The sequence below is a fragment of the Mastigoproctus giganteus genome, chromosome 6 (genome assembly GCF_048544385.1).
Source record: "Mastigoproctus giganteus isolate SK-2022 chromosome 6, ASM4854438v1, whole genome shotgun sequence".
In the NCBI taxonomy this organism is placed as follows: Eukaryota; Metazoa; Arthropoda; class Arachnida; order Uropygi; family Thelyphonidae; genus Mastigoproctus; species Mastigoproctus giganteus.
Window position 1 is genome coordinate 206,339,049 of NC_143580.1, and position 17,519 is coordinate 206,356,567.

General features: G+C 35.5%; 1 protein-coding gene across 2 annotated transcripts in view; it reads left to right on the plus strand.

The window, feature by feature from the left end:
- LOC150084902 (kinesin light chain-like) overlaps positions 1-17,519 on the plus strand; it is a 172,916-nt gene that overhangs the window by 133,789 nt on the left and 21,608 nt on the right. Inside the window, exons 10-11 of one of the 2 annotated variants that reach the window (XM_090376696.1) lie at positions 9,086-9,203; positions 16,434-16,542. In XM_090376696.1, the coding sequence (XP_090232822.1) occupies positions 9,086-9,203; positions 16,434-16,542 (227 nt within the window). Of the gene's footprint in view, positions 1-9,085; positions 9,204-10,114; positions 10,442-16,433; positions 16,543-17,519 lie in introns of those variants that run through there. The other variant, XM_090376697.1, reaches the window with a different exon arrangement.

The window sequence follows — 17,519 nt, forward strand, 5'->3', positions numbered from 1 at the left end:
TCACAAATATACGTGGTCTCAATTCTAATCTCAACGATGTCCATTTCCACTTGCAGTCTTCCAAACCCCATGTACTTTTTCTGACTGAATCTCAGTTATCGGTTGATTCAACTACTGCTCATCTCAGATGTCCAAATTATTTGCTGTATGATTCCTTTCGCCTCAAAGGTGGTACTTGTGCATATGTCCGTTCTGATATTCCCTGTCAGAGACTTGGCAATTTGGAATCTTCTCTCTTTAATCTTCTCTGGCTTAAAATCTCTCTACCTCATTGTGTCAAATTCATCTGTTGTCTCTACCGTCCTCCCAACTCCGCTGATCACTTGGAGCTCTTTGACTTCCTCTCTTTGCAACTTGACTTTCTCCAGTCGAACTTTCCCAACAGTGAGGTAATTTTCCTTGGTGATTTTAATGTTCACAACTCCAGCTGGCTTCCGTTTTCTAGTCACACCGACCCAGCTGGTCGAGATGCTGAGGCTTTTGCAATTACTAATGACCTAGCACAGATTGTTCATTTACCTACAAGAATACCGGCCAGTCCTAATCATACAGCCAATACGCTTGATCTTTTTCTCACAAACAACCCTTCTAAGTACAAGGTCGAAGTGAGAAGTCATCTAGGCACTTCAGATCACAACTTGGTGATTGTCTCTTCTCCAATGGAACCTTTATCTCATGGCTATTCCCAACCTCGTATTGTTTGGCATTACAAGAATGCAAAATGGGATGACCTGAAAGTCTTTTCTTCTTTTCCTTGGTCTGATTACTGTTTCAAAACTTCAGATGTCAACGTTTGTGCAGATCGTGTCAGTGAAATTATTCTTGCAGGAATGGAATCCTTTATCCCACACTCCACTTTAAAATCTCGTCCATTATCTAAACCTTGGTGGTTCCAATAAATGTGCTAAGGCTGTCCAAGAGAAGAATGTTGCATATCGTAATTGGCTTGTTTCTAATTCTTCAGTTTCATTTTCTGCCTACACCAAAGCTCGCAACAATTGTAAAGCAGTTATTAATCAGTCCAAACTAGAGTTTGAACAGGCTAAGAGTAGAAAACTTGCTTCTTGCCCTAATGGTAGCCAAGCATTCTGGTCTCTTGCCAAAGCTATTGGCCGCAACTTTTGCCCATCTCTGCTCCCACCTCTGTCCAAACCAGATGGTTCTGTTGTCACTACAGCCAAGGATAAAGCTGACCTGCTAGCATCCCATCCCATTTGTATTAATGATCTTGGTAAAACACCTCCCACCATTCCCAACACGCTCCATTCAATGCCTCTTGTGGTCTTCCGTCAAAAGGATATCAGAAGGATTTTGATGAATCTTGATGCTAAGAAAGCTCCAGGTCCTGATGGTATTTCTCCACTTGTTCTCAAAACCTGTGCTCGTGAACTTACTCCTATTCTTTGCCGCCCTTTTTCACTTTCTTATTCCAAATGTGTTTTTGCTTCTGCTTGGAAATTTGCTCATATCCAGCCAGTTCCTAAAAAGGGTGACAAATCCCTCCCATCCAATTATCGTCCCATTGCAATTACTTCTACTCTTTCTAAAGTAATGGAGAAATCAATTAACCGCCAACACTTAAACTACCTAGAAACCTTCCATCTGATCAACGATCGCCAGTATAGATTCCGTCAGTGTCGATCCACTGGTGATATTCTGGCTTATGTTACCCATTTATGGACTAATTCAATGGAAAGGTTCGGTGAAACACAAGTAGTTGCTCTTGACATCTCAAAGGCTTTTGATTGTGTTTGGCATAAAGGTCTTCTAAACAAGCTTCCATCTTATGGTTTGCCAACTGTTTTTAGTAATTGGTTATCCAGTTTTCTCTCTGATCGCTCACTGAGGGTGATGGTAGATGGCTCTCTGTCTTCTAACCTCTCCACTAATGCCGGTGTCCCCCAAGGTTCAGTTTTTTTCCCCACTCTTTTCCTCTTGTATATCAATGACCTTCTTCCATTGACTGGAAATCCTATCCATAGTTTTGCCGATGATAGCAGATTGCATTCAACTTTCCATTTTGAGACCTTGTCTTGCTCAATCAGCTTCAAGGTCTCGAAAATCTGCTACCAATTCCTTAAATGCCGATCTTCAGGTAATTCTCCAGTGAGGCAAAGACAACTTAGTTGATTTCAACCCTTCTAAAACTCAGTCTTGTCTTATACCTCGCAAAAAGGATTCTTCTACTCCTATGCTTATCTTTAGTGACACTCCGATTTCTAGGCAAAATGATATATCTCTTTTGGGGATTACCCTGACTTCTAATCTCTCTCTTGGCACAAGCACATTACAAATATTGCTTCCTCTGCATCTAAAAAACTTGGTTTTCTCTTTCGCTCTCGGCGTTACTTTTCTTCCAAACAGCTGCTCACTCTGTATAAATCGCAAATCCGCCCTGCCATGGAATATTGTTCCCACATCTGGGGTGGTGCCCCCAAAACCTCTCTCAGGCTTCTTGATTCCATTCAGAAGAGGGCAGTTAGGTTAATTAATGATTCATCTCTAACAGAGCCTCTCCACTCGCTTTCTTATAGACTCACTGTTTCTGCTGCATGCCTCTTCTACAGATACTTCCATGGGCACTGTTCTTCTGAATTGGCTTCTATAATTCCCGCTCTCTCTCTTTCAAAACAGTCGGAACACGTGCTGCCACCAGCCAACATTCATTTACTGTCCAACTTCAAACTCACAGAACCAACTTTTCATCTTCCTCGTTTATTGATTCAACTGCCGTTTTCTGGAACCACCTTCCTTCATACGTATTTCCTGAAAATTACAATCTACAGAAGTTCAAGTCCAATGTCAACAAATATCTTCTTTTGTCTTCTCAACCTCCAACCGAAGCACGGTACTAAGTACTATAGGTTCTAATACCTCTCGTGTTTGGGGTTCACATAAAAAAAAAAAAAAAAAAAAAAAAACTTGTCACTTTCGATTCCCCTGTGTGAATTGGGGATATATTTACACATCTCAAGTCCATGGGGACCTCCCTTGAGTCCAAGGATACTCTCATAATCATGGCTAAGAGCCTGCTTACTTCCTTTGCTGCCTCCTTTAATATCACTAGATAGATCCCATCCACCCCAGTGCCTTTCTTATGTTTAACTTAGCAATTTCTCCTCCACTTTGCTCTAAGCTATTACAAAATCTTTTAACTCCCTGTTTGATAAGCTTCTTGCCTCCACTTCCAAACAGAATTCCTCTTGTGTGAATGTAGATGCAAAATACTTGTTCAGTTTGTCAGCTACCTGAGCAGAATCAACAATCAAACCAATGATATCAAGTGGACCAATGTGATTAATGCCATTTCTTCTAGAGTTTACATAAGTAAAAAAGTCTTTACTGTTTTTCTTTGCATCCTTTGCCCAAGATTTCTCATAATCTGCCTTTGCTTGCCTAACCTCCTTTGTGACTTGGTTACAGACTATCTTATATGCATCTGTGAACTCAGAGATAGGCATCTCTGATGTGATCCACTTTAGAAGAATGCAACAGTATTTGTAATTGGGAGCCATTTTCTGCAGGTTAATACCAAAACGCAGCAGTGCCTGGGCAGGTAAGAAACAATTACAAATTTTCAGATGGTTGTATTTGAAGATTGGTGTGGGGTGTCCAACCTCAAGGATGGTGGAGGGTTGTGCCACTGGCAGAAATCCCAGATGTTAGAGGCATTTATCACTCCTGTGAACATCTTTACTATAGTCATTAAATGTCTGATTTCAGTTAACCTTGGGAGCCTTGGTACATTTAGCTTTTCAGCCATGTGGGTGTTTCTTAATTCTAAAAATTCTTGTTCATTTTCAGAACAAATATCCAAACATGGCCCAAGTTTTTATTAGCCCGGGGATTTTTTTTTTTTTTACCCTATTTAATTGTTCCAAATTTTAGGCTTAAACTCATTTTTGCTGTGGTTGTGGCCATCAGCATCTGGTCTAACACAGCCTCAAGTGACTCATTTGTAGTCTGTCCTGACATCCATCTTATGCTTGTTGGTGATTTCATTCTTAATTGTATTTATTTCTCTACTACTTTTCATGATAAAATTACTGAAATTGTGCTGAATTTCACTTCTTCGTGATTTTGTATATATGAACTTTTCCCCTACAATGAATAAAGGATGAATAAAGTTCATGCTTTGACTTTTCTTTTGAAATGAAATGATCATCTGGCTACTGTGCTTTGTATCAGTTGGGTCTGCTTCTCCCTGACTTCTATCCTTTGTTTGTTTAATATTTTATATATATTTTTATATATATAATAATATAATATATCATAATTATATATTATATTATCTATATAATACTTCTATAATTTTAAATTTCTATAATCATATTTTTAAACCAAACATGGAATCACTAAGCAATGTGACCATCACCCCTTTTTTGGTATTTTCACACTGACCATGCTCAGGAAAGAGTTAAGTGCATGTGACCTGCTTAGTTTGAATTGGAAATGGGTGTACAGGCAGTTCTCGCTTTACGAGTTCCAGGGTTTTCAAGTTTTTTTTTTTCCCAAGTATCAATTATCAACAAAATCGAAAATATGAACATTAATTGCAAAAAATTTATGTTAAACATTCATAAATACCGCATTCCAAACCACGTGCATAGCTATACAATACAGTGTACCCCACTTTACAATCTGAACCCAATAACACATTGTTTTTTTGGTAATTTGTTTCAAAATCTTGGAAGTTGAAATTTTCGCTGTATAACTAAGCTATTTATCTCTCTAAAATGTCATTTTTAAGGTCACGAGCATGACTTTAGGGCCATATAAAAGGTTGTGAGCTTGGTTTGTAAATTATATTAGTTACCAATTCAAATCATTAAAATGCACTACGTTTTCATCATTATCATATGTTACGTTATAAGAATCAATTTTAAACGCCTTTGTGATATTTTTCTAAAACACACTTCTGGAATTCACGACCATAAAACAATAAAAACAATTTGCACTTTCCGGTTTATTGGGCTTTTCTGTTACTGCATTTGCAATAATACCAATAACTGCAATTGTGCGGTTTTTTACGTTATGGCGAAATGTGTTTCCCCATTTACTGAAATCTTCAATCGTATAAAAAACATAAATAAATTTTCAGAATCTTCTTTTCATTCCCTTTTTTTATTAAGCTTCCTAAACTTGTTACTCTGCGCAAATCCTCTATGGGTAATAAATATCTGCTTTATGAGTTTTCGCTTTACAAGCACGTGCTAGGAACGAATTAACTCAAAGTCGAGAACTACCTGTATAAGTGTTATTTTGGATTAATGTCTAGTTTTACCACAGAGGAAGGGAAATATTCTTGTCTGAAACTTCCAGCCATCTTTATTTAATTACTGTATTTACCTGATTTACTATTTGTGCAAATCTTCATGTAAGTTTTGTTTCCACATAGCCAGTTTTTATTTTCATTTTCACAGACCTTCATGTTATATTAGTGTCAGGCCACTTTGCCCCCAGGGTGCAGCCAACACCAGGGCAGCTGCTCCTAATGCCCCATCCTAGGTACAAGGAGCCAGGTCAGGGTCCACTATTCTCTGTAAGTGCTGTAATGCACAAATCCTGCACCAACCAGAAGTAGTGCAATACCAGTGGGTGGCAATCACTGTCTGGTATCTGTTGAGAGTTCTGTGGATCATAGTGGCAGCCTAATAGCTTTGCCAGTGAACTAGCATATTTAACATATTGGCATAGGCAGCCAGAATTAAATATAAAGAAGCCGGACGACCACAATTGGCAGAGCCAGCCAGGATTAAAGGTTTTTTTTTTTTTTTTTTTTTTTCATAGTGTAACCACGATTAGTGTACGCCAGCCAGGATTAAAGCAGTTTTTTAAATAGTGCAGCAGCAGAACAATTAGTGAGATGAGCCAGGATTAAGGTGTTTTTTAAAGTGTAGCAGAGAATTCAGGTCAATATAGTAATAGTAAGAAGAAAGCAAATATATATATGATTATGATATAAATGATTATATATAAACGATTATTATTACAACATGTATTATGTTGCAATATAGAAATAGTGAGAAAAATTGTTTATTATAATGTATATTACATGTATCAACTGTTGATTGGTATTTAACCCCAGGGGCTCACATCTGGTGAGTATGGGTTTGGCACACCCAGGGTCCTGAGCTGGATATCATCATTCTTCTCTTTCTTGGTGATTCCCTCTTTTTTTTTCACTGGTGCAGCATAAGCCTCAGGCTTCCTTGCACCATGTAGCTAATAATAATATATTGCTCTTTAACGTGTTCACCGCCTGCTTAATGCATCTATACATCAGGGTATTTTTGTCCATCTTGATGAAAAATCATCTGACTGTAAAAATGATTTTTTTCTGATTTGCTGGATGAAACTGGATATCTTTTTTATCAAGCAACTTCACCAGATACCAACTAATTCACCACAGTGAGAAGAAGTCCAAAAAAAAAAAAGTCTATATCCTCCTCAATCTAGAAGAGACTCAAGCCCATGATTGTTGAACTCACTGTGGCTGTGTTCACATGCACATCAATATTAAGTAAGAATCGCTTGGTTTTATTGTGAAATACACTTGGTATCTTTGATAATACTAATTTATATAAACTGTCATTCACAACTAACTTTTGTTTTATCCTTTAATTCACTTGCTCATACTGGTTACAACTAAGAACACGTCAATAATATTGAATTCATTCTAACCAGAGCACCCAGACATATTAGACAGAAAACCCAGTTTCATCACATTTTCTTGCAAGTGGTTAGAGATGCATTAATTCCCCTTTTTTTATATACAAAATACTACATAGCCATTCTATCAAAGATGAACTTTTATCACCTTAATATTCACATACAGGAACTACATTCAAAATCCACTGTGGAGGATGTTATTCACGGATGGAAAATTGTAGGTGATGCCTCAGTGAACAAATGGCCACTCAGGCCATTTGTTTGTTTTACATTAATCATCCATAGGGAGCAATGGATGGCTGATCCATAGCTGATGGTTGATGTGCAGTGGTAGCATAGTTGTGCATAACCACATAAGTCCATTGTCAGAGTGACTTTTTGTGCTATCTGAAAGTAATTTTAAAAACAAAAGTTACATTTTTATTTAGTTTACAAGTTTTTTTTTTTTTTTTTTTTTTCCTGTTTTTATTAAACAAGTAGATTTTGACTTGCAAACTGTAAGCATGTTTTCCAGAAAGGAAAGCTTTTTTGTTAGTTTGCATTAACAAACTAATCTTAAACTGCTCATTCACTCTAGTGGTACTGCTTCTGCCTTCCCATCGCAAGGCCAGAAACCTTTTAATGCAGTGAAATACATCTAGACATCTATAATCGGTCCAGGTTATGTGTCCATCCTTGCAGACCATCTGCATCCCTTCATTGTCATCTTGCACCCACAGGGCAATGGACTCTTCCAGCAGAACAATGCACCTCCCCACAGAATTGTGGTGACTAGAACATGGTTCAAAGAGCATTCCGCAGATTTTATCACCATAAAACGGGTGAAGCAGTACCCATTCACCAGATGTGAACCCAAACTTTTCCATTGAATTTGTCTATATGGATAACATAATCAAGAATATCACCAGTGGTTCAACACTGATGGCATCCATACTGGTGATCGTTGATCTGATGGAAGGTTTCCAGATAGTTTGAGTTGGCAGCTAATTGATTTCTCCATTACTTTAGACAGTCACCCCAGGGGTTCACTTCTGGTGAGTATGGACTTGGCACACCCAGAGCTGGATATCATCATTCTTCTCATTTTTGGTGATTCCCCTCTACTTCTGACTCTTGTTTTCTTTCTCTCTCTCTCACTCAGGGTAACTCGGGAATATTTTTTTGGCTGGTTCAGCATAAGCCTCAGGCTTCCTTGCACCATATGGCTTATAATAATAATAAGAGTAGAAGTAAGTGCATTGGGATGATAATTGGATGGGATGGATTTGTCACCTTTCTTATGAACAGTTGGACAGACAACTTGATTAGTCGAGACTCACAAATTTTCGTAAAATCGGACAAATACTAATAATTTATTGTAATTTTTCCTTGTAGAGGATCGGCGATCTCATTATGGGTTTAAAATAAACTTTGTGGATTTTTTGAAATGGGTAGTATAGGCTATTTTTGGAAATTTTAAAGGAATATTTAATTTTATGAATATTGTATATTTTATTTTAAGGCAGAAGAATACTCTTACCTGGGGTTTTCTTCAGGGACAGCTGAATCAGGGAGAGGTGTAATTCAGGTGTTGAAATTGCAATTATATGGAAGGAGGACGAAGGAAAAAGCCAGTTTTTGTCCTAAATCCTTGCATGGGGAGTAATTGTTGGCATAAAGGGAGATGATGTCCTTGCCTGTCCAGCTATCTAATAAAGTTTTGAGACTTTAGGACCACCACATATTTTTTTTACTTTCTTATGAACATGCTGGATATGAGCAAATTTCCAAGCAGAAGGGAAACCATCTTTGGAATAAGAAAGTGAAATAGGTGACACTGAACAGTAGTAAGTTCAGGAGCATTTTGAGAACAAGTGGAGAAATTCCATCACCGCCTGAAATTTTCTTAGCATCAAGATTGTTCAAAATCCTTCTGATATCCTTTTGACAGAAGATCACAGGAATGCCTCCTGTGATCTTTCTACAAACTGCATACAGGAATGTATGCAGTCTACTGGGAATGGTAGGATGTGGTTTACCAAGATCATCAATACACAAATTGAAAGAAAAGTAGTATGCTAGCAGGGCAGATTTATCTTTGGGTGAAGTGGCAGTAGAACCATCTGGTTTTGATAAAGTGGAAATACAGATGGAAAACTGGGCACCTTAGAGGAGCTCGATTAAGATTAATGAATAAAATGCCTTCTACCTGCAGGGGCTCTTGATTGCCTGCCGCTTTGCTTATTCTTAACTGTGTAATTTAGTTATTTTGACTTTAAATAAAGTATCAAAGAAGTTACAACAACATAAAACCGAGGTAACACATTTCTAAATTAATAATTACCATTTAATGTAGTGTTTTTAATCTACCCGCTTAATATTTTAAATTGTAATGAAAAATAATTTTCTAATCATTTTTTTTTTTTTATCTTAGATGAAAACAAACCAATTTGGCAAGTTGCAGAAGAACGAGAAGAGAATAAAAATAAGCATAAAGAAAATGCCCCTTATGGAGAATATGGAGGGTGGCATAAAGCTGCTAAAGTTGACAGGTATTCGAAACACATGATTACTCTTTTATTATAATATCTTCTAATGAGAATTGGCTTGGTTTAGAATATCTCGAAACTTGTAAATATTAATTAATAATTTTAATGATTAGCAATATCAGTCAGCTGAATGAAATAAATATTGGTTACATTCATAACATATATAGACCAGTTAATAGTAAGCCTCCCAAGTTGACAGCATTCATCCCCAATGAATTATCTAACATCAAAATATCAGATGTATGAATGTTATGAGATGCATAAAAGTTCTTCGTGCAGAAAAAGATGTTGAATGCACATTGAATCCATTAATAAAAAATCTATACGAGAAATCTAATGTTCTATCATCCTGTTTTTTCTTTGCTAATGATAAAAATTGGTTGGTGGAGTGCATCTTGATGTTATGTTGTTGATCTTTCAGCAGTCATATGAAGTTTCATATAATAGTAATGGTAACTTTAGCTCATCTTCTAAAATTTAAACACTTAGTTTGTGGCCAGTCAGGAATTAATATCATGTTCAGTGATTCTAAATAAATTTTGAATTCTAAAATAAACAATAAATACACTGTATAAAACTGTTTTATTAGTGTGGTTTTGCATTAGGTTTAATGGGGAAAAGAAAAGAACAAAAGATAGAAGAACTCATGCCAGCTAGGGTATAGCAGTTCTGTATATCTACATTAATTCTTTGTGTAATTGATTTGCATTTTAAAAATGCTTAATATATAAAAATTTTTGATACTACATGACATATAATTGCATCTCATTTGGAAGTTCAGCCCTTACATCAACTTGGCCTCAGTATGTAGCAGTGTCTTTTCCATTATTTCTTATGTGATAGATATTAATTTACCTGGCGATTTTCAGGAACACATCTAATATATAATAAATAAATTTCTGTTTATTCTCTAGATGGCCAAGGCCAGAAGAGTTCACAAATTCATTATGACTACATATATACTGAATTATTAATGGCAGCTGGATTTTCAATGCCACAGTCGCAATGGGCCATGCATTTTTTATGACAGCACACTGACTCTACCTGTAATATCCTTGCTTGTGATTGTGCTTACAAGTGGATCATAGCCAGCCCCGATGTATAGTTTGAGAAAAGATAGTACTATATATATTTTAATCTAACTTTGCAGCAGTTTAGCATTTGAACTGTCAGAAGAGTAGAAAATTGTTGGAAGCAAGGATGGGGCAGCAGGAACAATAAAATTTTGTATAGTTTGTTAGTGTCAGAATGAATTTCTTTCTCAACATGATGCATTGTGTGTGTGTGTATGTGTGTATTTTTCCCCAGTGTATTAGAATAACTAATAAAAATGGTTTGTAAAATTATATTTTCAGTCTCTCTAAATAAAAACAGCTGATATTCTATCAGCTGCTTTAACCATCTTTAAGCACTTAAGAGTCATTTTGACCAACATATTTTTAGATCTTTAATACTTCTGTTCACTCATGTGTAATTTGCCACATTAACAATTTAATTTTTTTCTAGAATATGTCTACTAAAAATTTGAGAGATCTCTTTGAATAGGATCAAAATGACCTTTAGAGAGGTGCAGTCATACATATATGGTTTTGCTTGGCTGCCTCAGCACACTAACCTTATATTTGTCTCCTTTGCCATAACTAACATAGTGATATCAAGGTAAATTAGTTTGATCTTTGCCAGAGTTTTACATTTATGATGAAGTTACACTTCCACAAAGTATTGTTATGATATACTATTCAGTGACAAGCTATACATACTGCATAGAATGCATAGAAATATTTATGATCACTAGCATCAATTTATTGTAGCAAATATGCAAAGAATATAAGCATAAAAAATATTATTCTGCCACTAAAAGACTTAAATCAACAACTGTTCATTTAGATAAATAATAAGCAAATGATTTTGATGGTTTGTCTAAACCTACATGGCTGCCAATAACTGTCCAGATTTTTGATGGAGAATAGACTTTTTTTTAATCCAATTTAACTCTTCCCCATCTCACCATTGTAATATAGCAGGTGACAGAGGTTTCCCCCCCATCTTTTTTGCAAAGACAGTTCCCCCCCCATATTTTTCTTTTCACAAAATATAAAACTACATCAAAAATTAGATTTTTCTTTTGTAAATTTCTACTAATTTTTGTTAACAATGTGTGTTTCGGTAAGATACCATATAAACAGGATGTAAAATTTCAGGAGATGTAGACGAGGTTTTTCATGTATTCTGAAATCTTAAAAAAGGTAGGGTGGATTTGTGTAACCTATGTGTAACATATGTGTGTGATTTCTAAATTTGAAGTGGCTGGAAACTTGTATCAGACATTTGCAAACATATAATAATAAAAACATTATGCAGCACACAAATAGAAATGAAAAAATAGGTGGTTTTTTTTTTTTTTTTTTATTAAAACCCCAAGCACAAGAGCTATTAGAACCTATAGTACTTAGTGCCATGGGCGCCTCCGTAGCCAGGCGGACAGGAGCAGCAGTGTGTAGCACACACTTCTTGATTAGACCGGGGTTCGAGCCCGTGACCACCAAATACGGAGGATGCAGAAAGGTCAGGGAATGACCACCGCATATCCCCGGAGCAATATGGCCTTAGTTGCTAATGCTCCTAAAAACCAAATAACAACAACAACTTAGTGCCATGTGTGGATTGAAGGTTGAGAAGATGAAAGAAGATACTTGTTGACTTTAACTTCTCTAGATTATAATTTTCACTAAATACATACGAAGGAAGGCTGTTCCAGAAAATGGAAGTTAAATGAATAAATGAAGAAGAAGAAAAGTTGGTTTTGTGAGTTTGAATCTTGACAGTAAAAGAATGTTGACTGGTTGCAGCAAGTGTTCGAACTGCTTTGGGAGAGAGAGAGAGAGAGAGAGAGAGAGAGAGAGAGAGAGAGAGAGAGAGAGAGAGAGAGAGAGAGAAGAAAAAGGGGGAGGATTATAGAAGCCAATTCAGAAGAACAGTGCCCATGGAAGTATCTATAGAAAAGGCATGCAGCAGAAACAGAACGTCTATGAGCCACAGAGTGGAGAGACTCTGTTAGAGATGAGTTGTTATTTAACCTAATTGCCCTCTTTTGAATGGAATCTAGAAGCGTCAGAAAGGTTCTGGGGGCACTGACCCAGATGTGGAAACAATATCCCATGGTAGGGTGGATTTGCAATTTGTACAGAGTGAACAGCTGTTTAGAAGAAAAGTAATGCACAGAGCGAAAGAGAAAACTCCAGTTTTTTTAGATGCAGAGGAAGCAATATTAGCAATGTGCAACTATTTCTTCGTGAATTCAGTTGGGTGTTTTTTCTTACAGAAAGAGGAACTGAATCACTGATCTGTATTCCACTTTATCCATTACGTCACCTCACTTCATTCAGCCGCTGCAAAGAAAAATGAAAAGGGGGGGGGGAATAAATTTTCAGATTGAAACCAAAATTTGTGTAGTTGCTATTGAAATTTTAAGGTATCAAACAAAAAAAAATTCACCTTTCTATCACAACTATTTCTGAGTGAGTACAAATCTTTTTAGAACCACCCTCAGTGGCTGTGCTATGAAATGGAGAACTATATCTAAATATATTAACTATAACATATCAAACTGTACATGAACTTTCCAGCCATTTCACAGAATATTCTTTTAATCCTACTGATGGTCTCCATAATCATTACAAAACATGGTGGCACTACCTGCCAGGCAATTTTTTTTTTTTTTTTTTTTTTCCCTTCCCTTTCCGGAAAAAGTTTATAGGTTTTTTGAATTCTGCTTGGAGTATACCAATATTTCATCATTCCTTAATGAATTGCAATACTTATTGTATGCATTTTTAAATTTTTTAATAAAAAAAGATTAAATAGTTAAAATACTGGGTTTTTTTAATACATTTTATTTTCAAAAAAAAAAAAAAAATTATATTGAGCATTTTTTAAAAAATGTTATGAGCATAGGCATAAAATATAGAGTTGGAACTATTAGCCTTTTCCATTTTTCATTTTAGAAAACCATTAAATGTGCAAAATTTAAAATGAGCACACGTGCATATATTTTTTATTATTATTTATATATATAAATAGTTTTTAAAAATTTTACATATGTAAAATGCTATTGTTCACTTTCATTTTCAAATTTTTTCAAAATTTATTTCAAATTAAGCATGCCTTGAGGCTCAAGCTCACAATATTTGAATATTATGCATGCTGCAAACTATTCTAAGCAACAATTATTGCTTTCCATGTTTCTGTGTTTGGTATTTAAAAAAATAATAACAAATCTTGAAAATAATACACAGTTTGCAAAGTTTAGGACCATTAATAATTGTTAGATCACTTGAAAGTTTTACAAAGAACTTGAACTAGAAACTGACACATTCCAAGTTTTGTATCATCAGTAGCAGTCAGTTTCTGGTGCAGTATCTGCTGGGTGTGCTGACACTATAACTCTGGGAAAACAATAAATAAAAATTCTAAAACCATACCAAGTAAAAATTTGTCTGTATTTAGGATGGTACAGGAAATCACAGATTTTTATTTTCAACCAACAATTAAATGCAGGCCCTTTATTTTTGAATTACATCTCACAGGTGTACTATCAAAACTGTAAGGTTAAAGAGCAAAATATCCAGTTCTTTTATTGTGAGACCAATTGATATATATGGCATAGTAATCACTCCGTTTATGAAATTCTGTCTGATGAGCAAGAATTTGAAGCTACAAATTCAGTTTACAAAACCCAACTTCGGAAACTTTGCAGTACTTTATCTTTTGAAACTATAATGAACATGAATGAAATAATTTCAAAATTTATTATTTAACCTGTATTGTACATACATGTATAATACAATTTTATTTTGAAATATTAGTGTTGCTTGTGAGATCAAGGGCATTAAATTCTCCAGGACACAGCTGATATTAATAATTTAATTACTTATTTAGTTAGTTTGTTTGTTTGTTTGTTATTTGGTTTTTAGGAGCATTAGCAACTAAGACCATATTGCTCCGGGATATGCGGTGGTCATTCCCTGACCTTTCCGCATCCTCCGTATTTGGTGGTGACGGGCTCGAACCCAGTCTAATCAAGAAGCATGTGCTACGCACTGCTGCTCCTTCCCACCTGGCTACGGAGGCGCCTACTTATTTAGTAATTTAGCATTGTATGCAATCATTTTACATAACTGCAAGGCCCTTTTTGGTGCATCATTCTCCTGTTCTGTTCTGTTCTTTGTGGTTGAGTTGGGTGTTTTCCTTGCAGAAAGAGGAACTGAATCACTGATATGTATTCCACTTTATCCATTGTGGCACCTCACTTTATTCAGTAGTATAAAATGCTTTTCCTAATATTAATGCATTACCAATCATCATTATTACAGCTATGAAATTTTCAGAAAAGAAATTCTTCAATAAATTAATAAATAAAAATCCACTCATTGCTGAATTTTGGAAAGAGACTTTATAAATATGTACTGCTTTATGTCATAATATAGTATAATAGTGTGCTCCAGACACCTCCTTTTAAGTGGGAAGATCATTAGAACTAGTGGTGGGCATAATTGAGAGATCATAATTGAATAATAAATTATCGATTTTTGATAATCGAATAGAAACTCATAATCTGAAATCTGATGTATGGGGGAAGGGAACACACTCACACACACAGAGATTGACAGCTGCATGAGATTGCAGTACTTAAGCTTTAGCTTTGGTAATGTCAGTTCAGATCCTTCCACTATCGTTTCCTCTTTTGTTTAAATTTTGCTGTTTTTGATTTTGCAATCAAATTATTTGCATAATTGATTACTTTGATTATTAAAATCAATTTTAATAATTCAATTGTGCCATCATTAATTTAACACTCTTCTGTCCACTTGGACAAATTCGCGAAACTTTCCTCAGTTGTGTGCAAACAAGTTTTCTAAGAAAGTTTTCTATAGTGATCATGATTTTTACATAATAATCATGATCACTATAAGCTGATTCTCTCATGTTGCACTGCACTGGATGAGTATTCCAGATGGTGTAATTATTCTGCAGGTGATGCTACTGGAAATTTTAAGTGGCAAGTGATAATCTTTTTTTTCTCCTTCTTCCACTGAATCATATATTGTCACATAAGTTTAAAATTTTCAGGAACCTTTTTGATTACATAAATATTAATGAATTAATTTATGCAATAAGTTCCTAATACCTTTACTCACATGAATTAGTCAACTTCTAGCCTTACAGTAAACTCCATATGAACCGTAGTCTTTTTTGTCCTGAAACACTTTACTTTTCTCTCGGCGCCTCCATAGCCAGGTGGGAAGGAGCAGCAGTGCATAGCACACTCTTCTTGATTAGACCGGGGTTCGAGCCCATGACCACCAAATACGGAGGATGCGGAAAGGTCAGGGAATTACCACCGCATATTCCCGGAGCAATATGGCCTTAGTTGCTAATGCTCCTAAAGACCAAATAACTTTTCTCTCTCTCTCTCTCTCTCAAACTGTGTGGGGGAAAAAAGTCCACATATGTCATTAAACAGCATTTTATGTCCTTTCTGTGTCAAAATTCATTATCTACTTGCTCTTGGCTTGTAGGCTTGCACATGCCAAACTGAACTGTGAAACAGTTTCTAGCTAAGCGCGAGATAACTGTGAACCTTCATTCTGCATATTTTTCAGATTTAGTCCCTGTGATTTCCTGTTCTTAAAATAAAAATTGGCATTGAAAGCTCTGAGATTTCACGACATTTCAAAAATCCATAAAAATGACCTTTAGTTAATAGGGCAGTAGTGTATGGGATCAAAAATTGGGGACAACAGCAATGGTAACATTGCTGGAGACTTGCTGCATTAAGTGTCAAGGGAACTACTTTGGAATACCATGAGAGTGTAAAATGCCTTTTTTTTTTTTGTTAGTTGTTGGTGCATTGGCTTCTGTGGCTATATTGCACCTCCCAATGTTTTTGCATTTTCTACTCTGATCCAAGCCCGAGGTAGGATTTGAACCTGCGACCTTTGGGTTGCCAGGCAGGCACTTTACCCACCCGGCTGTACAATACCTGGACAGCAACTTTTTTTTTTTTTTTTTTTTCCCTTAATACAATCTGGAAACTTCTCTATCACATCTTAAATTGTTAGTTTCTGTCACTTAAGTCTCTCAAATAAAAATGAACAGATGCATAGAATTTTTGTTTTAATTTTATTTCTGAAAGAATATTACATTCTATTTAATATTTGTATCTAAATGTAGTCCAACAGTAGCTACAACTCTCAAGAATCTTGGGGCTTTGTATAGAAGGCAAGGAAAATATGAAGCTGCTGAGACATTAGAAGATTGCGCTTTAAGAGCAAGGAAAGAGGTGAGACTTTCCACAATCTCCTTCCTGAATAAAAATTTAAATTTTCAAAAAAGAGATGTTAATTCCTATTGATCAGTTAATTACAACAAATTTAACCATCTATAGATAGCAATAAAGGAATAGCATAAATAAATGAACACAATACATAAATAAATTTAAGAACATATTCAACAAAAGAATAGGATATAACTGCTTAATATATCTCTTTGATTTAGTATATTGGGTGCCTCATTTAATGGGCATTAGCTGATAACTTGTTTAGTTTTGATTTTAGGAATTTTATGTAGAGATTTTATGCTATATTTTTAACTTTCTCGATATAGTTAGAAATGATATAAAGTTTACAAGAATGATTTTATGATTTCTGACAAATTTTCGCAATGGGTTCCTTTTGTGTCAACAAGAAAGATGCTACTCTCTAATCCCAATTTATCAGACAGCCACCCCCTCCCCCCAACACAATGCCAAGTTTTTGTACCATATGTCGAAAAAAGCAGTGATGAATTATTAGTCAACCCAATTATCATCCTACTGTATTTCAACTCTTTCCAAAGTAATGGGGAATTTATCAACTACCAACCCTCTTGAAACTTTCCATCTGATTAATGATAGATAGCCAATATATATTCTGCCAGTATCAATTCACTGCTGATATTTTGGCTTATGTTATTCATCATTACACAAATTCCATTAAAAAGTAGTTCAGTGGAACACGGGTAGTTATATTTGATATTTCTGAGGCAACCCCCTGGCCTTTTTGGCAGTGAAGGGACATTGCATCACTATCCGATCATGTAATTGTTACAATTGAAGGTGGTGCAATAAAAGATTCTCTCTCTTTTGAATATCTTTTGCATAAACCTCTTCTAAATAAACTTTCATCTTATGGTCCATCTTCAGATTTATGCAGTTCAATAGCCAGTTTATTCTGAACTGATTACCAGGAAGTTGAACTGTTTTTCATCAGCATTCATGAT